The 23,210-nt window shown below is 46.3% G+C and overlaps 1 protein-coding gene across 10 annotated transcripts in view; it reads left to right on the forward strand.

The window, feature by feature from the left end:
* The window catches only part of NUP93 (nucleoporin 93), a 55,602-nt gene that overhangs the window by 25,376 nt on the left and 7,016 nt on the right, over nt 1–23,210 (forward strand). For 9 of the 10 annotated variants that reach the window (XR_001557651.1, XM_015873834.1, XM_015873838.2 and 6 more), the window contains 12 exons: nt 5,901–5,963; nt 6,696–6,824; nt 12,077–12,151; nt 14,156–14,245; nt 15,532–15,671; nt 18,724–18,856; nt 19,443–19,600; nt 21,360–21,525; nt 22,283–22,376; nt 22,472–22,663; nt 22,885–23,011; nt 23,108–23,180. Coding sequence is in view for 9 of the 10 variants with exons in the window: in XM_015873834.1 (XP_015729320.1) it covers nt 5,901–5,963; nt 6,696–6,824; nt 12,077–12,151; nt 14,156–14,245; nt 15,532–15,671; nt 18,724–18,856; nt 19,443–19,600; nt 21,360–21,525; nt 22,283–22,376; nt 22,472–22,663; nt 22,885–23,011; nt 23,108–23,180 (1,440 nt within the window). In the remaining variant the exon portion in view is untranslated. Of the gene's footprint in view, nt 1–707; nt 758–5,900; nt 5,964–6,695; nt 6,825–12,076; nt 12,152–14,155; nt 14,246–15,531; nt 15,672–18,723; nt 18,857–19,442; nt 19,601–21,359; nt 21,526–22,282; nt 22,377–22,471; nt 22,664–22,884; nt 23,012–23,107; nt 23,181–23,210 lie in introns of all 10 variants that reach the window. The other variant, XM_032447057.1, reaches the window with a different exon arrangement.

Raw genomic sequence — 23,210 nt, forward strand, 5'->3', positions numbered from 1 at the left:
GGAGGCAGAGTTCATCTGAGCTCCGTAAACGAGCATATGGAGCATGAGTCCTAGCAATGAATACCCGGCTGTGGCTCCGTGATAGTGGGATTCCTGCTCGCTGTGGGCAGCACCTGGGGCCGGTGCCTCATTCCCCATGAGTGCTGTGGGTGGGCATGGGGTGTGTGTGTGTGTTTCTGTTGGAACCTTTTGTCGGCAGTGCCCCCTCAGCAGTGGGAAGTCGGAAGTGCAGGTTTGTAGCACAATGGGGAGATGCTGAGAAAAGGAAAGGTTGCTCGGCATCAGGGGTTGGGTGTTGCAGCAGAGGGTTGTCGTGAATGCTCTGCTGCCTGAGCGCTGGGGTGTCCAGGAGGTAGAAATGGGGTGGTTGTAACTGGCATATTCCAGACATAGCTTTTTCTAATATCATTTTAATGATGCAGAATCCTTCAGCAGGAGGGGCTGACTTGGGCTATGTTTGTTTCTTTTTAACTTCAGAAAGCTTTCCTTCCTTGCTTGTTTTTTTCCAGGAGGTCGCAGCCTGCTGCAGGCTCATCGGACAGGCTGGTGCTTTTGCTTGGTTCTGTCCTGCAGCACTGGGAGGCACCCCTTGTGTCTTCAGGGTTCTGTGCCACCTTGAAGGTGTTTAATTTCTGTTATGTGTCTGAGATTGTGAAAGAAGAGATGCACAAATAATAATAACGTGCTTTGTTTCTCTCCCCAAAAAGCTTGATGTCTCCTGTTTCTCAGCACGGCAAGGTTCTGTGCCCCAGATCAGGTGAGCAAAAGGAGAACACGCTGATAGGAATGGGGCAGGGTGAAGGTTTGCTCTAAAACCTGGATTGCTGGGCTTGGGGACGCTGGCTGGTACCAGCAAACAGCTGTTCCACAGCTTGCCCTTCTGGTCGGTGCTCCCCAAGACATGTCGTGCTCTGTGTCTATCCCCCAGCCTCCCAGACTGCTCCCTCTGCCCCCAGTCAGGGTTCACTACTGGGTGCTGGGATGTAGGGCTGCACTCTGCACTGGGGGGCACCCAGCTGTCACCACTGCCCGAGAGCACAGAGCGACCACTGTGCTAAAATGGCACCGAAGGAAATGAGAAGATGGCGTCGTCAGTGAAGTTAATTTTGATGGCTTGGTGCAAGGTACTGCTCTGCTTGATGCAGGGAGGTTCTCACCAAAGGGCTTGACTGTGCAATGACCAAGGTGTATGTATTTTCTCAGCGTTCCTTTAGAAGCCTGCTGCTAGTGGGGCAGGTGCAATAACGTGCTCCAGCAGATGGTCAGAAATTCCTTGTTGGCGTACTGTAAATATTTTAATGGGAGGTTATATTGTGAGTCAGGCCCAAAGGGCTGGAGATCCATTACCTATTTCAGACAGTTCAGACAATGCGGTCCAAACAGAACATGGCTTCATGGTGCTGGTTTGGGGAAGGTGGCAGAAAAGCATTGCTGTCTGTGCTTTTTAATCAGGGTTCGTGCTTGTAGTGCAAGGGCAAACTGCAGTGCACATGGCAGGCTGAGGCCATTGCTCTGCATCCCAGAGTGACTCACTGAGCATTTGGGAGCCTGCTGGAGAAGCTCAGCTCCTGTGCTGATGCAGCCCCGTGCTCCTGGGCCTAATGGCAGAGCACCAGTGCCAGGCATGATGCTGGTGGGCCCAGAACTCCCCAGGGCATCACAGGGAGGCAGGAGCACAGTGCATGGGGAGGAGGAGAGGGGCACTGGAAAGGCAGTGCAGTTCCTCCTGCTGTTCTCATGCTATGTTGGCAGTTACTGCCTCAGCTGATCCATGCTGTGAAGGATGATAATTGTATGTAGAGTAGAACCTCACTTTGAGCTCCTTTATTTTAAAATTCTATGTTGGGAAAAAAAAGTGTTATGTAAATGTTTTGCTATTAAAGCATTGATGACTTTGGAAAGTCCCCATTAAAACCAGTTCTACCAGCATTCCCCTGTGCATCTCAGTGTGATATAGCAGAGGCCTCCAGAGCCTGGGATGGAAAGAGTGCTGTGGCAGCAGCTGGGTGTGATGGAGGGGATAGACAGAATGCATGGAATAAACATTTACAAATATTGTAATAAGCAGATACAGCCATAATAGGTATGGTGGCTGATAAACTTATACCCAGCATATGCATACATACATATATATATATATATATATGCTGTTGGCTGTGTTTGGCCCCTCCTGGCTGCAGCAGGAGCTGAGTGCTGTGTGTGGTTCTGCCTCTACTGAGCACCTTCCCAGCTGGAGATGGTTGGAGAGAGCATGGCCTGTGCTCTGCTCCTGCTGGAGCATGCTGCCTTTTGCTGGAGCTTTGCCATCTTGGCCAGAAGGAATGATGATATTTATCCAGTGCAACAAAATCCAGCGTTCACGGCTACGGTCTGAAGATTACTGTGAAAACTGCTTGAGTTTTGCAAATCAAGCAGTCTAAACTGCTAAAATAACACAAAAACGTATGAGGTTCTTGTACTGCTGGTATTAGCCTAGAGCAGCAAGCACTTTGCTTATGCGTATTTGCCTAAGGCTCACCACACAGTGCAGATTAAAGGAACCATTCAGTTCTCAGTGTCACATTGCTGTCACACCAATGGTGGGGGTTTGTCCCCATGTCAGATTAATGCTGTGCATGTTCCACTTGCACAGAGAGGCACTAAGGAAGCTTACCAGGCTGCTGGTGGTGCTCATCTCCTGCAAGGTGCTTTGCCTGTGATTGTGTTGCATCCTTTGCAATGGTGCATGCATTGACTCCCTGCAACTGAGTGCTTGTAGAGAGCTCAGACGTGAGCCTTACCATTTACACTTCTACATGAGATGGGGAAAGGCACGTTTCCCCATATTGCTGGGATGAGAATGTCCTGTGAAATGGGGATTCCTTCCTCAGGCTCCATCCCATCTCTTCAAGGTGTCAATTTGTTACACAGACTAGAGTGAAGGCATTGATCTGTATGCAGCTGTGACCTACTCAGCCCTTCCTTTAAAAAGGAAACAATAACAAAAGAGGCATCACCAACAAAACCCAAAACAACAACGTCCTGGCAGAGATAATTGCATCAGAGCCTTCAGCTGGAGCTGCTGTTCCCACTGCTCAAGAATGATGTTAGTTAGTGGTGTAGTCATCATCCCTGTGGATCCTTTGAAGGATTCACTGGATCTGCTGGAAATCCAGCCCTTGAAAATGTTTTCTTCAAAGAGCAATTGACTTGAAATGGTCCCAGACTGTTAATTTCATTTTCTCCTTTCTTCCCCTGCCAGTGGAAAGTAAGCATCGCTATCAACATCCTTGCTTCAGCATGCTATTTGGCAACATTTGCCTTCTCTTGACAGCTTGAATACAAAGATCAAGTATTGAAAGTATGGCCTCGCTGATGGAAGTAATTAAGAGACTTCTATCAGCCAGAAGAGAGTTTACTAACCTCATTTACTGCAGTAAATGGGAGATGCATTCAATCTCCTGTCAAAAAGAGCCTGTCGGTGTGTTGGTGCCCTTTTGTACCGATAATGAGTTAGTTCCTGAAACGTTTTCCTGTGGAATTTGGGCTGGTGTGAGGCAAGTGCTGGTTCCTTGGCACCCCTCAGCTCATCCTCCTGGGTGAGCAACTGCTTTGTGTGTTGGAGAGTGCTGCTTTCAGGCACTGATGTTTCCCCAGGCAGTGCAGTTGCGGTGCTTTACCCTCACCACATCCTCCTCACCCAAGCTAGTTTTCAAATGAAGCCAAAGGTAAGAAAGCCTTGTAGATGAAAATCTGAAAATGTGTGTCATACGCAGCCACTGCCGTAGCACTTTCTGCTGCACAAAGCACTTACTGATGCTCTTTGGAGGCCTCCCCCACTGTCATGTTCTCCATGCAATTGCACTGGGCTGGCCAAGGACCATGGGGAGCTGCACAGGGAGTCCTCTGCATGCACCTGTGTTGCCTCTACAGACACAGCTCTTGGAGCTCATCAGCAGGAAGTCTTCTTGTGGAGATTGGGTGCAGGAGGTGGGAGGAAGGAGTGGGGAGCCCAAGTCTGGGCTCTGGGAGGGAGGGAGGTGGTGGGAAGATAAAGGTGAAATCCACGGGAAAGGAGAGATCCAAGAGGAGCTGTAATGTGCTGGGGAAGGATGCTGAGTGCTGGTATATCTGCAGGAGTAAATGGGGATTGAGAATGAGACTAGCTGGCAAGTGGGAAGCTGGAGGTGGGAGAGTGGGTGTATTTCCACATTCGTGTTGCTGTTTTGCAAACATCTTCCTAGCAGATACTGTACAAATTGAGCTTAGGATACAGCAGCAGGCGTTGCAGAGCCTGCGATGAAAGAAAGATGTGCTGCTTCCTTTCCCAGCGAGGTGCAGGGAGAGCATGTGGGTGTACTGCAGGAACACGGGAAAATTCAATACCAGGCAGCCACTCACTGCTTGGAGCAGGAGGGGGGGGTGTTGGTGTTAGGGCTTCATGAGCTTTCTGTGGAAACCTGCCTCAGGGAATTAAGATATGGTTTCATTTTCATCTCTGTGACAGAACCTGTGTGCGAGAGCTGCAAGGTGGATTTCACCCAGGAGGTTTGAGTGGATCTTGTGTTGGCTATCCCTGCCCTTGCTGTCTGTGAAATGGCTTTTGTATCCTAATGGTATCTGTTCTACTTCTGTCTTTGGGTACTGGATACAGAGCAGCCCCAGTGCTCCTTGCGCAGTCACCAGCACCTCCCTGGACGGGGGCAGCTCCTGCATTGTGGGCTGTGCACTGCTTTGGACCCCTGTACTGTGTGCCTCTCCCTCCTTGCTGCAGCCTGTGAGTTGGTGGTAAGGTCACCACTGCCCTTGGGGCTGCAGAGAGAGCTCGTAGGGCAGGCATGCTCTGCAAATACAACCCAGTGCTCTCCATGAATCTGCAAACCCTGAATGCTGTTCCTTGGCAGGCTGCGCTGTGAATCCCTGGTGTAAAAGCACAGTGCATTGGATTCCTGCTCCCTTCTGTAGTCAGTAGTCTCTGTTAGATCTCTGGAGCAGGAATACGGGCTGTTAAGATATTAGTGCTTGGTGGAGGTGATGTTACTCACAGCTGGTTACTTCAGGGGGAGGCAAAAGCTTTTTTTCTTTTCTCTTTTTCCTGTTTCAAATAATGATTAAAGTGAGATCTGGGAGTGCAAGCCACCTAGCTTAGTTTAATTGGTGGAAGTGTACAATAAAGCTCTTCAAGTCAGGTTGTGATGTTTCCCATCTGTTGCCGATGTATTCCTGCAGTTTACCCCACAGCTATGTGCTCTAAACTCAGGGTATCTTGAGCTTTCTGCTATGGGTCACAAAGGCAATACAGCTCATTGGAGCCAATCTATTAGCGTCCATCTGACCTGCTTTGAGATGCGGTGGTAGATTGAAAGTGTAAATAATTTTTAACCCCTCTGGCTGTATGTAAGGAAAGAGGTGATGCTATAGACTTCTCCTCTGTGCTCTCCAGCTGCTTAGTTATTTCCATCATTTTTCAACTGATTACTTTCAAAGCTTTTTCACAGTTCCTGTTGGACCTCCCAGAGCTCCACTCCTGCCTGAAGCTGCCGAGTCAAAGCCTTTCTTCTTCCTTTTTACCCTACTCAAGTCCAGCAGCCTTATCTTCGCATATCACTCCTACCTAGCTTTCATCCCAGCTCCCTCAAATGGAGAGCAAGGGGAGGCGCTTGCTGGAACACAGAGATAAAAGGGAATGGAAGCAGGACATTTCACTAGGATTTAATGCATATTAAAACAGGATTAATGCGTTTTCATTTTCCCGTTGCTCTGTATGGCCATCTTGCTGTATCTGCAGTGAAGTAAAGTGACCTGTAAACTTCTCAGGAGTGGACTGGGAGAGCTGCTGTGTGGCACAGTGCAGATCTGATGTTAGCACAGGAATACCTTCAGTACCTTGTGGCTGATGCTCTGCTTCTCTTTTTTTGCAGGGATTCCTGAAGAACGAGAAGGACAATGCGTTGCTGTCAGCCATCGAAGAGTCAAGGAAGAGGGTAAGTGAGAAGCAAGTGCCTTACTTTTATTTTTTCTTTAGCAAAAGAAGTAGATTTTGAGGGATTTTGTTTCTTAGCCTTAGAGAAGAGTTCTGTAGAGCCCAAATTTCTGCCCCCCAAAGGGACCGATGCTTAAGCCATCTAGATGGAAAAATGATACAGGGTGGGCTTTCCCTGCTTTGTCCTCTGCTCTGAGCATCTCATTGTTCTGAGGATGTTCTGAGATAGAAGCTGTCGGATGCAAAATTCATCCAACAGAGTTCCTGAATCTCTTCAGGCTTTTGGTATGTCGTGTTCAGGGCAGTGATTTTTTCCCTTCTGAATTATGCAGTGTGGAAAAATGCTTCCTGTTGTTTGTCTCAAGGCTGCTGCTTAGAAGTGTCATTGCATCCCCAGCGCTGAGGTTACGTTGTTTCCCTACTCATACTCTTGGGGCATTGGTTTTAGAACTGAGTCTCTTGTTTATATTTTTGTTTTCTTAATTATAAGGAATAGTACTCCCGCATTATTAAATTATTTTATTTACATATAATTACTCTGTAATTACTGAAGCATATTTAAAACCCTGTTGAAGTGATTATAGGGGTAGAGAAGACCTATGTTCCATTATGAAAGCAGAAAATGGTTTTATCTTAGATGTATACCTGAGGCTGCTAGCTAGAATCACACCAGTGATGACAGGAATGCCAGAGAAGCATCTTCTGTATCCTAATGCAATATCTTATTCAACAGACTTTTGCTATGGCAGAGGAGTATCACCGAGAATCAATGCTGGTTGAATGGGAGCAGGTGAAACAGAGGATTCTTCATACTCTGCTTGCATCTGGAGAAGATGCTCTTGATTTCACCCAGGAAAATGAGGTGACTGTCTTTCTAAACACTGTGCACTGCATGCAACTGTCACTCCAACATTGCTGAAACCACCTCTGGGTTATTCTGTGGTTCATTTCTGTTGTCAGTGAGCAACATCAAAACTCTTTAATTTCAAAATGATTGTGACTTGTAGACTGCACTGTCTGCTGAAGTATCAAACCTTTGTTCTTATTGACTGCTTGGCACAGGCGACAGAGCAGCTATTGCTGAAGCAATGTTTTATGTGTGAGGTAGAAGTTTACTCACACTAATGCATATCAGATCAATACACCCAGAGACAGGAAACATGTTGGGGTGAACTTCTCCTTCAGGAAGGCTTTGCAGCACTAATGAAACCAGACAGTTTCTCAGGTGTGACTGTGCTCACACACAGGTCTTTCTATTATTGCTGTTTCCTAGCCACTTATGCCTTATGCCTTTTGCAGAAGTGTGTGGAACTCTCTTGGGTTTCAAGATATTCAAAATCAGAGGGAGCACGCTTTCCTTTTACCTTGATCTCTCACTGAGTGCAGCTGGATGCTTTGTTCCACTAAGACTGCTGGCATCCAGCTGTTCAAGGTTTAATCCAGTAGTGGCCAGATCCTTTGAACGAGACAGACCTTATTTGATATGAAGAAGTATAGACTAGCAGCTTAAAACATTCCCTATGCTGTGTTACAATTGCAAACTTGATCTTTCTTGAAGAAAGTGGTGCGAGCAGAAGGCCTGGCTCTGTGCAGAGCTGTGGGAATCCCACCACTCGGAACCAGGGCCGTCAGGCATCAGCTGGGATCCCTGGAGCACAGAGTTGGATCACAGCCCCAGTACGGTGCTCTGTGAAATCTGTCACCTTGAGAGGAGAGGAATAATGAGGGGAAGCATGTTGCTGTGCCTTCAGGCCAGGAGACAGGCCCAGGTTTTTTATAGCCATCTTCCCCCCCACCCTTCCACTTTTTTTCAATAAGTTCTTCTTCATTGGGGTGACTTACAGAGCTGCAAACTGCATTAATATGAAATGAAAGCCCTTGGTGTTAATGGGCTGTGACCTGTATAGGGATTTGGAAATAATTAAAGTTATTAATGAAGTGTCCCTTTCTGATTACTGTTCTTTTAAATATAGGTTAATCCCAGTTATTATATATCTCTTTATAGAAGCTATCTATCTTCTCCAGAATGTATTTTACTGACACTTCACTGTGACTTCTCAGAAGGCTGTCTACCATTCCAATATTAGAAATGTTGAATAATTCAGGCTGAATTAATCTCAAACTAGGAACAGCCATCCTATTATTTTAGGATGCGAGTCCGAAGCCTTGGCAGCTATTCTAACAGCTTCTAACAGCTTTTGGTTTAGTGTCAGTTATTGGCGTGGGGTTCTCCTTTTGTAAGAATGGATATTGGCTGCTAGGAGAAGCAGTATAGCAACCTGCTCTGCAAAGCCCCAGACCCCTTTTCTGATGTTTCAGCATTGAAATGGGTTCTAACACATGAGATGCCAAAGTGCCAAGCTGGTGGGAGGAAGAAAACCCTCGTAGTTTCCATGAATGAGTTTAAAGGCTCGGTGTACGCTGTCACTCAGTAATGCTCCATTCTCCCTTTCAAAGCACTCGTGGCATTGGTGTGTCATTTCAAGAGCATTTAAAATCCTTGATGTATTCCAGTCTTAGCCTCAAGAAGTCAAAGGTCTGAGAGGTTTGAAGTGCATCTACTGTGTTAAAAGCCTGTTACGTAGCCTCCCCACAGCAGGTTGTTCTTCTAAAGCCTTGTTCCAGTCAAATAAGTTTTTTGTGTGTGTGACACAAACAGACACAGCCTGTGGAATATAGTAGAGGTTTAATTGATGTCCTCTGGAGATGGAGAATCAACTGAAAAGGCACAGATCCAAGCGCAGCGGGGGTCCGGCCTGCCTGCAAGCCAATTCTCAAGCTATGGGCAGGCTCATTTGGGCAGAGTGAAATACCAACACATTATTCATGGAAATCAGACCAATTAACAGGCAAAGCTCCTGTTTCGAAGAAGCTAGCGCAGGACTTGCCATTAGGACTGTGTGCTCTTCCTTGTCCTCCAGCCTGGCCCTGTTCCTGTATGGGGGAAACAATAATGAGGTGATTTTGGGGAGGAGGGGGGAGCTCCTGGCTAAGCGTTCAGCAGCTAAGTGCTGTTCCTCAAGCTCAGGCTCCCGCATGGCTCTGCGCTGCATCTAGTGGCCAAGGCGTTTGGAGTGCTGACAAAATGTCTGCTCAGCCTTCTGCTGAGGAATGTGCATATGCAGATGAGGGTGATGAATAATGCAGCTTTCTGTGCTTGCACAAGTGAAGCTGAGTGCAGATAAAGGAGGGCTCCTTTGAAAAGCGGTGTGGTTAGGCTAAATGAATTTAAGATAAGAAGGTGGTGGCAGTGTAGTCTGATTGCAGTTTTTGCGAATGGGTAATATAGAATAGAATAAAGGCCACAGCTCTGAAGAATCTTTTGGACAGACCTAAATTCAAGGCAAGCAAATGGGATTGACAGGAGCAGCACAAGCCGTGGAAGAAACATCAGAGTGTGGATACGCAGAGATGTGAGCGCTTCTGCAGCCCTCTGTGCGCTACCCACTTTGCTTTGTTTGTATTTGCTGCTCCAGTTCTACTCAAGAAGCTGACCTAAAACACGATTCTTCAAGTGTGCTCCTGGCTGCTGTTCTCGACACAGTTTTCATAATCTTTTCCTTGCTTGAGAACTCAGTAAGCTTTGACTTGCTGCCAAAGGATGTTTTCCCCCTTCCCCAGATCTCCTAAGCTGTGGGGTTTGCCTCTTCAGACAGGGATTGCCAACTGCAGAAAGAGCTAAAATACGAGATGGAAAAACCTGATGAAATTAACTAGCCTGTAGCTACAGGAAAGAGAAGCATAAAGAAAACAAGGCAAGTTCTGCTATTCCTGATTTTTTTTTTTCCTGCTGAAGGGCCGAGCTGGGAGTGGGAAATCAAAAGAGTTCACTTACAGTGTGTCAGTTCTCAGGTGGGGCAGATTGTTAGTAGGTGATGCTCAAAGCATAGCAGCAAGGGTAAAGCTATGACCGGAGGGGAAGGAAGGGAGGGAAACCAGCAAAAGCAGGAAACCCCAGAGCATTTGTTATTTAGCTGCAGACATGCACTTCTGAATTCGGATCCTCACCTGTGGGTTGTAGTGTGTCAGTCACACAGCTCTCATTGGAAGGGCAGCCGTGCAGATATGGTGCAGCAGGAGGGAAAGGATTCTGAGACACCAAATAAACCCCAGCCACTGATGTCAGAACACTGGTTGAAAGGTGACACCGAGTCAAAACGGACCCTTCTTCCCTTGGTGAAGGAGATGAAACCTCATCAGTATTTAATGACGGCATCCATAATTTAGTGTTACTTTAAATAACTGCAATTTGTCTCACACAGGGTAGGAAAGGCTTGGAAGTATTTCTGCCATCACGTCTGTTTCCCAGGAAACCTGCTTTAAAAGCCCAGCCTCTTTGTTCCGTAGAACAAAGAATGAGTTGTTTTTTAGGTGGGTTTAAAGGAATTTGTGTCAGATGAGTTGGCACTGAGGTGCAAGTTCTTCATATGGGGCCTGTTAGGAATGACTCTGAGGAATATTTTTAGTAGAAGTTTAGCCTCAAAAGGAAAGTGGGATTTATTTTCTTGTAAGGCATTTTGGTTGTGCTGCCTAATGTCTGAATGCATCTGGTTTCATTGTCTGATGGACATTGTTTGCATTGTGCTGCTACTGAGAGATAAATGCAGCACTAAATGAAGTCTGGTAATTTGAAGGCTGCCCTGTGTTCATCTCTGATGCCTTCACTTATCTCTTTTCAGAGAATAAAAAGAATTTTTTTTAGCCAACAGTGCAAAAGCACAAATGACACACATTTCTTACGTGTTTATTTATGAACAAAGGTCATTACTCTTACCTTCACATATAAATGCCCAGCTAGCTCGGATCAGCTTTCACAGTCATGGGACTTCGTTTGTCATTAGCTGTTACATTGATAAAATTTGCCACTTCAGGACTCTGGGTTAAGGCAGTTTGCAGGAGCAAACTCAGCAGTGTAAAGGCAGTGGGACCCAATAGAAAACACCAGTTACTACAGGGAAGCTTCCCAGGAGCATCACTGCACAGAGCAAGTTCCTAGGTCTGTGTTGTTTCTTTTCAAAGCTGGGATACAGACCAGCAAGGTGTCTTCTTTGGAAGGCTGTACCTGCATCTCTTCCTGTTTGAAACAAGAAATTGTTAATGCCTCGAGGCAGGTTTCCCTTTCACAGATCTTCTCCTGAAGTCTGGGCCAGGTAGGTCACGAGGAAGCACTGGTCCTTCTCCTGAAATCCATGTCAATTGGGTCACTGGTGAGTGTTGGTCCCCCTGCTGCAGCATGATGCCATAGGGCTGCAAACAGCAGTTCTGCTGCTGCATTTATCCTTATGCTTTTTCTTTGTATGGGAGGTGAGTCAGTTTTATTGAGCAGAGCTCTTCCAGGAAGCACTGGGACATGTCCTCAGGCAGTACCTGGCAGTGATCATGTCTGTGTGCTCAGGTATTGAAGTCCCAGATTGCTGGCATAAGGAAAGCAAAGCTGCAGTGCTGGTAGGGTGCACTATGGCAGCAGTGAGCCGCAGCCAGCTTTGCTCTCAGCCCTGAACGCTGGCTTGTTTTCCTAAAAGCTTGTCTATTCCTCTTCCCTTGCCCCAGCTATTTCAGCTGGCTTCATAATGAATATGATACTTCTGTATCTGGCTTGCTTTTATCTTCAGACCGTCATGGCTCTAGCGCTACCCGAACAGCAGCTGATATTAAAGGAGTGTTCACCTCAAAGGGATCTGTCTTCAAAATGATTGCATTTTATTTTTCAAAACCTAGACTTGAAATACTAGAATAATTACACGTGGAGGTGTTGTACTGAAGACACACATGTGACTGGTGGCAATGTTTACAGTGGTAGCTTGGTGTGGCATTGGAATATTATGGCAGTATCATCTTCTGAGTTTTAGGGAAGAAGGCAGATTTTCCCTGCTCTGACTCTTACCTGTCCTCCAGCTCTATAACTGAAGCGTTTCAATCCCAGAGTAAGCTCTATGACAGTGAGCAACCTTCCAGGAAGCAAAAATGAAGAATTGCAATTATAAAATGCTAACGAGATACACTGATGTTCTTGTTGCGGTAGCCCTGTCCCTTCTGCATATAAAGTACTCAGAAAGCTAACGTGGGGGGTGCAGGTGCAGATGTGTGACCACCTTTCTTCTTGCTGTTCCTCAGCCCAGCTACTTCCGTGAGTCGGGCCCTCCAGGCCGCAGCTCTTTGGACAGCGTGGAGATGGCGTATGCACGTCAGGTGGGTGTGCTGGGGTTGGGGTTTGGGGAAATGGTATGAAAGGTACAACATGGGGATGTCTGCCCTGGATTCAAGTGCAGTCAGAGCATATAGAAGGGTGGTCTGACGTTGTTGAGGGTGTACTCATCTGTCCTCAACAGTATTTGTGTCCAGAGGAGATCAGGAATGACGTAAGTGACTGCAGAAGCCATTTCAGTTTGTATAGGACATGGAAGATTTTAACCTTTCAAAAAGTGTTTCTTAGGGTTTGTGACAAAGTGCAATGTTATGTAAATGAAGAGTTCACCTTCTCTTCCTTGTCACATGTGGAGGATCAGCTTCCTGATGCCTGCGTGAGGGGGAAAGTGTGCTGAAGTCTTAATTCTGACAGTCATCATGTTGCATCCCCTTTGAACAGGATCACCAATGAGGGCCTGCAGAGCCTCAGCAGTGAGCTGATAGCTGGTGGCATTAGGCTCCTACTGAAACTTACAGGGAAAGCTGATAAACCTTTACATAACTGAGCCGTAACTTTTGTTAGTTGAGACAATCTGTCCACCAGCACTGAGAGAAATGAAATGAAAGAGAAGGGCTTGATTTTTCAAATTGGAGTGTGCCAAAGTGCACAGAGAGCTGCTTGATTTGCGCACAATTACTGTCATTGTGCGCTTTGGCTCGGGCTGTGCTGAGCCAGATAGCAGCTTGTGCATCTGCTTCTCTGTCTGCCTTTGGTCATGGCAACTGTTTGAGGAAATGAATCACAAAATAAGGTGCACGGTAGTGCTGATAAAGTGTATATTTGATTTGGTGGTTATTATTAGTGCATTAATTTGTTCCACCTCTACCGTAATCCTGCATAAAGGGTCTTCGTGTGGTATAATTACATCCATGCTTTCAGGCTGTCAGCATTGCTCCCAGATGCTTTACAAATGTAGGATGCTCAGCCTTTCAGTAGTGCCAGTGCAGGGGTGGCCGTGGGGTTACAGTCTCCCCCCTGTAGGTGTGTTGTAGCGCTACCAGCTGTGTGCAGGGTGCTGGAAGTGCTGTGGAAGCACAACATCAGGCTTCTGCCAACAGTGCAATTCTGGAGAAGCAGCCCCAACTGAGCTCCTCTTGGCTCCCTGCTTCAGTGTAAGAACATCTGGGCTTCAGAGCTGCTCCCGGATGGGGCTGCTGTAGGTTCCAGCAGAGAGCTGAGAGACATAGGGTTTCATTCTGTCAGACAGCTCATCAGCAGCCAGGAGGCATGTTTTAATTGTGCTGAAATTTATCCTTCACGAACAGCTCAAACTGTATCACAGGAACTCAATGAAAACCGTGTGTGTGATTATTACTGATGCCAGGTTCTGCTCAGTCCTGAGCTCAGCATCTTGTTTGCATGCTGGAAGAAATGAAGTATACTTCAAGTATGACAGTAGTGGGTCATACTTAAAGTATACTTCAAAGTGGGAATGATTACTTCCAAAGGGAGCTGGAAGGTCTGATGGTAGAATAAGCAGTAGCTGAAGCAGACAAAATGAGACAAAGATTTACATTAGAAGGATGGGAGTGTATGTTTAGGGACAAACTTTCCATTCTGGTTTCCCCATATTACAGTTGCCTGAACACTTTTGCCATAAAACAGTAAAGTTCTGCTTCTCCTATAGCAGCTGGTAGGAGGCTGTGGTAGAGGGGATTATCACTGCCATTCCTTGTCAGATTTCTTCTGAATCTTTGTCCTCCAGCAATTAGCTGCAATTACTCTAACGTGGCATTCAGAGCAGTGCTTTGCTGCACAGAAGCCCCACACAGGTGGGTTGCTGCTGGCCTTCAGGCAGGTCTGGGGCTTCAGAGCTGTGTGGAAGTCTGTGCGGTTGGCCCTTCCTCTTCTGCACCAAATGATGAGTGGTGAAGGAGGGAGGGGGCAGAAGGAACCTGCTGGGGACACTTCCTGCAGCCTGGTTTGGATTCTGCTGCTGTGTCTGGGGAGGGGGAAGGAGAGTAAAAAAGGTTTTGTTAAACTTGCTTCTTTTCAATATGTTTCAGATTTATATTTATAATGAGAAGATAGTGAATAGACATCTGCAGCCTAACCTGGTGGACCTTTGTGCTGCTGTGGCAGAACTGGATGATAAGGTACTGCTGATAAGTTAATGTAAGGAAACGTGTTTTATCTGTTTTCAGCTGTGAGAAACCAGCCTGCTGAAATTGGTGGAAAAGTACCGATACTGCTCCCCCAAAAAAATGTAGCATGGCTCTGCACAGCAAACAGAGCCAGGACTGCAATCTTCTCTAGCACAGCAGTGCCCACCTGTGACGAGATTGGTCATGGTGAATATCTCAACAAAATGAGGAAGGAAAGAACCTGATTTCATTGTGGAGTGTGCTGTCGTGATTAATGAACTGTTGGGGGAATAAAAAAAAGCTTCCCATTTAAAGTGGGTTCTGTGGAGTTCTGTTTTCAAAGTGTGGTCTCCTGCTGTCCTTTGAGTGCAAACAACCATAAGCAAAGGGTGTTCAATCAGCAGCTGCTAGAGCCGAGGCAGGCTCCCACAGCAAAGCATAAAGCCAACCAAAGTCTGTAAGCTTGACTTTAAAGGAATGGTCTGTCTGCTTTTCCTTTTCTTTCCCCGATCCTTTAATTGTGCTGCCTTGATCCACCCCATAAAACAAATGTTCAAACTTGGCTATTTTTGAGAAACGCTTGGAGGGCAGTACTGCAGGATGGCTGAGTCATCAAAGCACTTTGCAGACAGGGAGTGCAGAAAGCTGTGCGTAAGCTGAGTGGTAAATGCTTGTATCAGATCAGAATTACGGATGTGCATCCTTGCTCTGAGCAGCTCTGTCACTTTGCTGGGGACACCAGGCGGAGTTTCAGTATTCTTGCAGCTTTGAGGTGCTGAGATCCAACACCTGCCCTTGCTGAAGCTAACAGTGCCGTTACTCTGCAGCGTTTTGCTGTGTCAGCGGGGATATTTTAGTCCGATAGATACGATCTTGTCCTTATGAATGAGCAAACCTGGATGGTTTTCAGCCTCTTTTTTGTAACTGAGTCTCTGTGTGAGTCCTTTAGAAATTTCTCATTGCAGCTGATTGCACAACTTTCCAATGGCAACCAGAACAGTTATTTTTGTGGAAAGCTGATGCTGTGGCATTTTTAAAAGTGGGATATGTAAGCCAGAAATGGGGAGGAGTCTGAGCACTATGTCAGGTAAAGCGTTTAGAGTCACCTCCCGATGCAAGCATTATGCAGAGAAGTCTGTGTTCTGCAGGATGGAGGGGCATCCAGTGTCTCCATCACAAATCTAAACAGACTGAAGTTACACCCACCCCTTTTTTCTTTGCTTAAGCATCAAAACACCACATGACAGGGGTGCTTCTTCACCTCTCTGCTAATTGCTGTCGTGTGGACTTGTTGACAGAACATCTCTGAGATGTGGGCCATGGTGAAACAAATGACCAGCGTTCGCCTGGTTTCTGCTAGCGACATCCTGAACGTCCGGACCAACCTGGAGGTGCGTATGGAGTTTGTGAGGCAGGCGCTGCGCTACCTCGAACAAAGGTAAGGTGAATGCTTTGGATAACACAGTCTGACAAATTTCCCCATTATCCAGCCACAGTGACTTTGTAGTACACGTGGATGTTTTAACAAGTCACTTGCTTCATACTGTTCACAAGAGGCGTCTGTCTTTTTCCCTTCTAAGGGGCTTAGAGTGGCCACTTGAGTATAAAACTGTTTTAGTCAAAAACCGTTTCAACAAAAAAGGCCTTGGATCCATTGGGAGGTTGTTTAGAAGACAAAAAAGATCTTTTCTTCTTCTGTGCCTTTAAATATTTTATATCTGCTATGGTGATACGTGAAGATTTTTCACTTGTGGAAAGAGACCTATTTTCCCCTCTACAAAAAAAAAATCTGCTTTCCATACTCCCTTTATGAATGCTGATTACCTGTTGGTGTGCTGCCTGGAAATGAGGACAGCGCTGGGATTAAATCCAGTGCTGTGAGTCAGGTTCTGATTGTGCCATTTCTACACTGAAGGTTTTTTCTGTACAATCCCAGGAGGCTGAAGTTGTGACACTTAACAATGATTTTCAGACGCTGGGAAGTGGCATATTGGCTCTGTCAGCAAATGTTGCTGGGACCTAAGCTCCTTGACCAGGAAACTGTTTGCAGAGTTGCAGGCTGTGGAGCAGGCAGAAAGGCTGTAGAGAGAGAGCCCAAGGCTGAATCCCCAGCTGTCAATAACAGTTGTTCTTTGTGTGTGTGCCCACAGTCCTGGACAGCACAGTCTCTCATCAAAGAGCTGCCAACATGATGTTAGCAGGATGGTTCAGAAGCAAACAATAGCTGCAATGTAGTGCGTGGGCATTTGTTACAGATAGTTCTGCCATCTGAGCACTGATACAGCACAACAGGGAGAGATGTTTCCACCCCCCAGCACAGCCCCTTAGCCCCAGCTGTTGGCCCCCTCCCTGAGCCCAACCTGGAGTAGAAATCGGGCCCTTCAAAACTGATCTTTTTTCAGATGTGCCTCATAGCTTTGTATTTCCTAGTGGGAGCTGGAGGACTTACAAAGCAGACCCCTAATACCGGGGTATTTGGAAGCCTCTGCAGTTCCATGAATGCCAAGGGAAGATACGTAACTTCTCACAGCTGTTCTTGCATCAGTTGCTTTGAAGCAGGTGTGATGTTAAACCCTGAGGAGCTCAGCCTTAGTATGAGTTGTCAAGGTATGCTGATGCTTGCTCATGTTCAGCATAGCTTTTTTTAGCCAAACAATCTTGTGGTGGTCTTCAGCAAGGAGCCAGAGTAAGAGCATGCAGCAGAGGAAAAAGAAATCAGCTTCAACTGGATTGCTGCAACTTACGTGTGTATTTCATGCGGCGTCCCCCAGGGGTCTGTGCTGGGTCCGGTCTTGTTCAACATCTTCATCAACAACCTTGATGAAGGGATAGTGACCACCCTCAGCAAGTTTGTGATGACACGAAGTTGGGAGGATTGGCTGACACGCCTGAAGGCTGTGCTGCCATTCAGCGAGACCTGGACAGGCTGGAGAGCTGGGCAGTAAGAAATCGGATGAGGTTTAACAAAAGCAAGTGTAGAGTCTTGCACCTGGGTAGAAATAATTGCATGCACCAGTACAGGCTGGGGGAAGAGCTGCTGGAGAGGAGCTCTGCAGAGAGGGACCTGGGCGTCCTGGTGGACGACAGATTGACCATGAGCCAGCAGTGTGCCCTTGTAGCCAAAAAAGCCAATGGCATCCTGGGGTGCATTAAAAAGAGCGTGTCCAGCAGGTCGAAGGAGGTGATCCTCCCCCTCTACTCTGCCCTGGTGAGGCCTCATCTGGAATATTGTGTCCAGTTCTGGGCTCCCCAGTACAAAAAAGACAGGGATCTCTTGGAAAGAGTCCAGCGGAGGGCCACAGAGATGGTGAAGGGCCTGGAGCATCTCCCCTATGAGGAGAGACTTAGGGAACTTATGTGCCCCGGTGGCGCAGTGGTTAAAGACGCCGCCTTGCAACACTGGGGCCCGGAGTTCGAATCCCCCCTGTGGCGCAAGTGGTAGAAGTGCCGCTCTGCTACACAGAGGCTCGAATCCCGGGGGCTGGACTCGATGATCTCTAAGGTCCCTTCCAACCCGCACGAAACTATGAAACTATGAAACTGGGTCTGTTTAGCCTAGAAAAGAAGGCTGAGAGGGGACTTGATTCAGGCTTATAAATACCTGAGGTGTGGGAGCCATAGTGGTGAGTCTGGTCTCTTTTCAGTAGTGCGTGGGGACAGGACTAGGGGTAATGGGATGAAAGTACAGCATAGGAAGTTCCGTACGAATGTGCGGAAGAACTTCTTTACAGTGAGGGTGACGGAGCACTGGAACAGGCTGCCCAGGGAGGTGGTGGAGTCTCCTTCTCTGGAGATATTTAAGACCCTCCTGGACGCCTACCTGTGTGACGTGGTGTAGGGAGCCTGCTTTGGCAGGGGGGTTGGACTCGATGATCTCTAGAGGTCCCTTCCAACCCCTACAATTCTGTGATTCTGTGATTCATCAGCATACAGACGTTTGAGGCTCCTGCTTCCAAACACGCATATTTGTTAAACTGATCTGCATTGATTAAAAACTTTGACTTCTTCTAGAAGGTCTTTTCAAAGCTGCTTTTACCAGGTGTTTCTCTCTTAAATTCTCCTTCTCTGTGATTTCCTTCTGAGAAATCCATGGCCCAAAGGTTTGCATCTGTCCACAGAGCAGGGAGGGGGAGAAGCACGTCTGCGGTGTTTGTGTTCTTTAGTGACAGCACTGGGAGTTAAAGCAGTAGTTTGGAAAGGCCATTGCCAGCAAAACAATTGAGTTTAACGTATTGCTGTGAGAATCAAATGAGAGGAACCTCATAATAAGGAGCTGAACTTGGAGCAGTCTGCCACGGACTCCAAATATGGTTTCTCTTGAGACAGCTGAATATTAGTGTCTTCCTTAATTGATGGGTTTTTGCCTCTTGTAATGCTTGAACATCAAGGTAGTTTGCTTTAAATTGCTAATTCTGGTGGGTCTGAAAGTCGCTGGATGCTTTTGTAACAAGTGCATTTCAGTCGGTTCACATCTTTGATTTGTTTTTCAGTTACAAAAATTACACCTTTGTGACAGTCTTTGGAAACCTGCACCAGGCTCAGCTGGGGGGAGTTCCAGGCACCTACCAACTGGTCCGCAGTTACTTGAACATCAAGCTGCCTGCACCTGTCCCTGGTCTCCAGGTATGTCCTCACCGTAACTGCCTGAGCTACAATCACAAGTCCCTGTGCTCCAGCACAGCCAGGTGCTGCCTCTGGTGGTCTTCTGTTTGAATGGCTTTTAAGGCAGCACACTCCTCTGCTAGAATTTCCATTGGGAAAATGGAAGATGCATAAAATCAGTTTCACTGTGATCAGAGCTAGTCCCAAAGTGTGGAGATGCTCAGTAATGTGAGAGTTCTGGGTTCTAGGAATTGTGGTCGCTTCTGGCTCATCTTTTTAAAGAGGAATGAGCAGGTGTTAAACTTTTATTTATTTATTTATTTATTAGCAGTTGCTGATGAGAAAACACAGAATGAAATAGCCTGAATTGTGACCTGAACTTTCTGTTTAGGTATCTGAATAAAATGGCATTCATCTTAACAGAGCAGAAAGTACTCAAGTACAAAGTGAAGGGGGCACACCAAGCAGGCCGGGTTAAAAGATTCCCATACCCTCAAACAGAATTTATACTAAAATCGGTGTTTGGATGTCAGGGCACGTCATAAAGAAAAATAATTCAAATGTGCTGCTTTTGTTATGATATGTAAATAATTTCTTGTGTTTTCAGGATGGTGAGGTGGAAGGACACCCTGTCTGGGCACTGATTTACTACTGCATGCGCTGTGGAGATCTGACTGCAGCCATGCACGTGGTGAAACGGGCACAGCATCAGCTGGGAGAGTTTAAAACCTGGTTTCAGGAATACATGAACAGCAAAGACAGAAGGTAATTGGGAACCAGGCAGGAGCTGTGAAGGGTAGAAACTGCTGTAGGAGTGGTGAAATTGACTGTGGCTTGGTAGAAATACAGACATTTCTTCTGCTGGTAATAGGGAGAAAATATAAACATTAGTCAGCTAAATTACATGTAAGAAGTTTATATTTTTTGTTTTTGAAGTCTGGAAGTCCCTGCAGAGAAAGAATTATTTGAAAATAATGCAAAGTGTATGTTTCAGAAATAATAGTGTGCTGTACCTTTGGGGTTTTGAGGGGTATTTTTGGTTTGTTTTATTTAACATTGGATTGGCCTTGTACAGCGATAGGGTACTGTGTTCTGTAGGTCAGGATTGGTCTGCTGCCGTGAATCCCATGTCCTCTACTGCTTTTCTTAGCTGAATTTCCTTTGGGGAGCACTTCCTCTTGTACCTGTTGTCATAAGAATGCCACACAACAAAAGCGAGTAGCATTTGTTTCGGGTGTTTTACCAGCACTCACACTCAGATCCTTCTTCTACGTGTTCTCCTCTTGCAGCTTTTCCTGTACTTGGCAGAGTCCACTGGCCAAAATACTTGTTTGGTTGCAAGCTGTTGAGTTAATGCATCTTAAGATGTGCTCCAAACTCTGCTGTGGCATTTCAAGTTATATCTCATTTACCTTTCCAGTTGCAAAGCATTTCAATTAAATGCATAGAATCGTAGAACCATTTGAGTTGCGAGGGACTTTTAACGGTCATTGAGTCCTACTGCCCTGCAATGAGTGTGGTCTGTTGCTGAGCAGTGATGCCCTGTGGCACTTGCAGCCCACATGCACCAGAAGGCAGTGGCTGCACAGCATTCAGGGGATGGCAGCGCTCTGAGGCATTGACTGAAGTGGGGAAATTAGGCTGCCCAGTGGGGAGCCAGGACTGGAGCTGTGATCCATCTTCAGCTTCTGACATGTGCCCTTGGGTGTAAAGTTCCTAATCCTGTGGTATTTTGAATGCGTTGGGGTTTTCAGGTATGGGAATGTGGACACGAGCATTCCAGTTTGTGCATCTCAAAGCATAACTGAAGGGAAAACGAAAGGCATTCACTGAGTGGTGTAGATGTCAGTACATAAATTAATGTGGTTCCTAGTGAGCATCGGGGAGTGCTCACCATATGTCTGAGCAACCTCAGTGAAGGCAGTGTCGTTGTTTTCATTGCAGACGCTTTCATGAGATGCACCATAATTGATTTATTTTGTTCTTGTTACGGCTATGAAAACATAATCTGCCCACAGATTTGACAGACATTGTAGTCTAGAAAGCACTTTGTTGATTCAGTTCTGTAAGATCCACTATGAGAGGATATAGAAAATAGCATGGCAGAGAACAGCATGACAGTCCTTAATGCTGAAGTCTCTCTCATAAATGGCTTCTGGCACAACAGGCTGCTTGTTTGAGTGGTCTGTATTAACCCAAAGAGTTCCAAAGGCACTGTGCTCTCTGAAACAACTACATCACAGAGTGTCCTGCAGTATCTCACCTACCGTGATATTAATGGCCTCCAGAAGAGGTTATCCTCTGACTTTTCTGCAGCAGTGGGCATTTGAAGATGATCCTCATAGTTTTAATTATACTTTTAAATTAACATGTAATTATAATAATGCAAGGAACATCTTCAGGTATGCCTTTGCTGTGGATATGCAGCACTGTATGTTGATTTCTGTTTCCTCATATGATGATGGGTTCGTATCTGTTCCTGAATCCCTGATGTTTTTCCTTTGTTTTTTTTTTTTTCCCTTAGGTTATCCACTGCCACAGAAAATAAGCTTCGTCTCCATTACAGACGGGCTCTGAGGAACAACACTGATCCATACAAGAGGGCTGTTTATTGCATTATTGGCCGTTGCGATATTACAGATAACCAGAGTGAAGTTGCTGATAAGACAGAGGATTATCTTTGGCTGAAAGTGAGTGTTGGGGTTGTTGGGCTTGTTTGGGTTTGTTTGCTTTAAGACCGAATGTGAATGGTATCTCGGCTCTGCTAAGCTCCCCACCACCAGGGCCAGTGTTCTGCAGCAGTGCAGCCGTGCTTTGCAGTGATACACATGACTTGGCCTTGCCAAGTTTGTGAAGGGCTGGGAAATGGGTTCCTGGGTTCCTCTTACCCTCTGTCCTATTAGGTGTGCGTTTGGGAACATGGCTTTTGTGGTAGGGTCACGTTCTTTGCTTCACACCGATCTTTGTTGGCTGTTCTTACTAGAAGTTTTAGCTTGTTACAGCAAGAATCCTTTGTGCATTTTTCTTTCTTTCTGGATGGAGGCTCAAATGTTGGTGTCAGCTGACAGGAAGAAGTCACTGTCTCCAGCAGACAGTTTTTACAGCTTCAGATGCTTGATAGGTACTGGTCAGTACTTGTCAAACAGAAGGAATAAAATGGTATATTTAAGACTGGTCAAAAAATTCAAGTCTTAATCATGTTTATCACCCAGCGGGTGTTCTGAGTCCCAGTATTCAAATTTGATGGTATATGTAGATGGACCATTGAGTCCTATGTGCATTTCTGCTGCCAGTGCATTGGAGGTGAGCCTGCTGTTGTGAGCTGCAGTTTGTTAGTTGGTCAGATCTTAACACTGCTTCAGATGGAATGAATATCTTCTGAGCACATCCCTTGTGCAAAGGCAAGTCAAAATATCTGCATTGTTTTTTTTCTTAACGTGTTTTTAGCTGAGCCAAGTGTGTTTTGATGATGATGGTGCCAGCTCCTCACAAGACCGATTGACACTATCACAGTTCCAGAAGCAGCTGCTGGAGGACTATGGTAAGAAGCCACTAAGAGAGGTGCTGCTGGGGTTCTGGGAGCAAAGCTGTTTTCACCAGCTCTGAGTGTGTGTGTGTGTGTGTTTGTTTTCCTAGGTGAATCCCATTTTGCAGTGAACCAGCAGCCTTTCCTCTACTTCCAAGTGTTGTTCTTGACGGCGCAGTTTGAAGCTGCAATTGCTTTCCTGTTTCGGACAGAGCGCCTGCGTTGTCATGCTGTTCATGTTGCTCTGGTCCTGTTTGAGTTGAAGTTGCTCCTGAAATCTTCTGGGCAAAGTGCACAGCTGTGTAAGTCCTGCACATTTATATTGAGGGAATGTTTCTGAGTCCTGGTAGTACCATGCAGGTCTATGTAAGTGGTCAAACAAGCAACATTTACCAGCACAGCATCCTACATTGTGTTAGTTGTGTTACAGCTCTGGACTGTGATTCTGACTGATTTAAGAAGAAAATCAGTGCAACATCTCCCAGCATTAATTACTCCAATAGCATTACTTCTGACGTTGCAGTGAGCCATGAGGTTGGTGACCCCCCTGGCGTGAGGCGTCTGAACTTCGTGCGGCTTTTGATGCTCTACACCCGTAAATTTGAATCCACGGATCCAAGAGAAGCTCTGGAGTATTTTTACTTTCTTAGGTAGGAGCCCGTGTGTCTCTCTGAATGTTTTACTGCATTGCTGTTACCTGGGAAGTCCTTGTGAGCAGAGCCCTCCTCCTCCTCCCTCTTTTCTAGGAATGAGAAGGACAGCCAAGGAGAGAATATGTTCTTTCGCTGTGTTAGTGAACTAGTAATCGAAAGCAGAGAGGTAAGTTTGTGCTTTCCTCCCCATGGTAGT

The sequence above is a fragment of the Coturnix japonica genome, chromosome 11, assembly GCF_001577835.2.
Source record: "Coturnix japonica isolate 7356 chromosome 11, Coturnix japonica 2.1, whole genome shotgun sequence".
In the NCBI taxonomy this organism is placed as follows: Eukaryota; Metazoa; Chordata; class Aves; order Galliformes; family Phasianidae; genus Coturnix; species Coturnix japonica.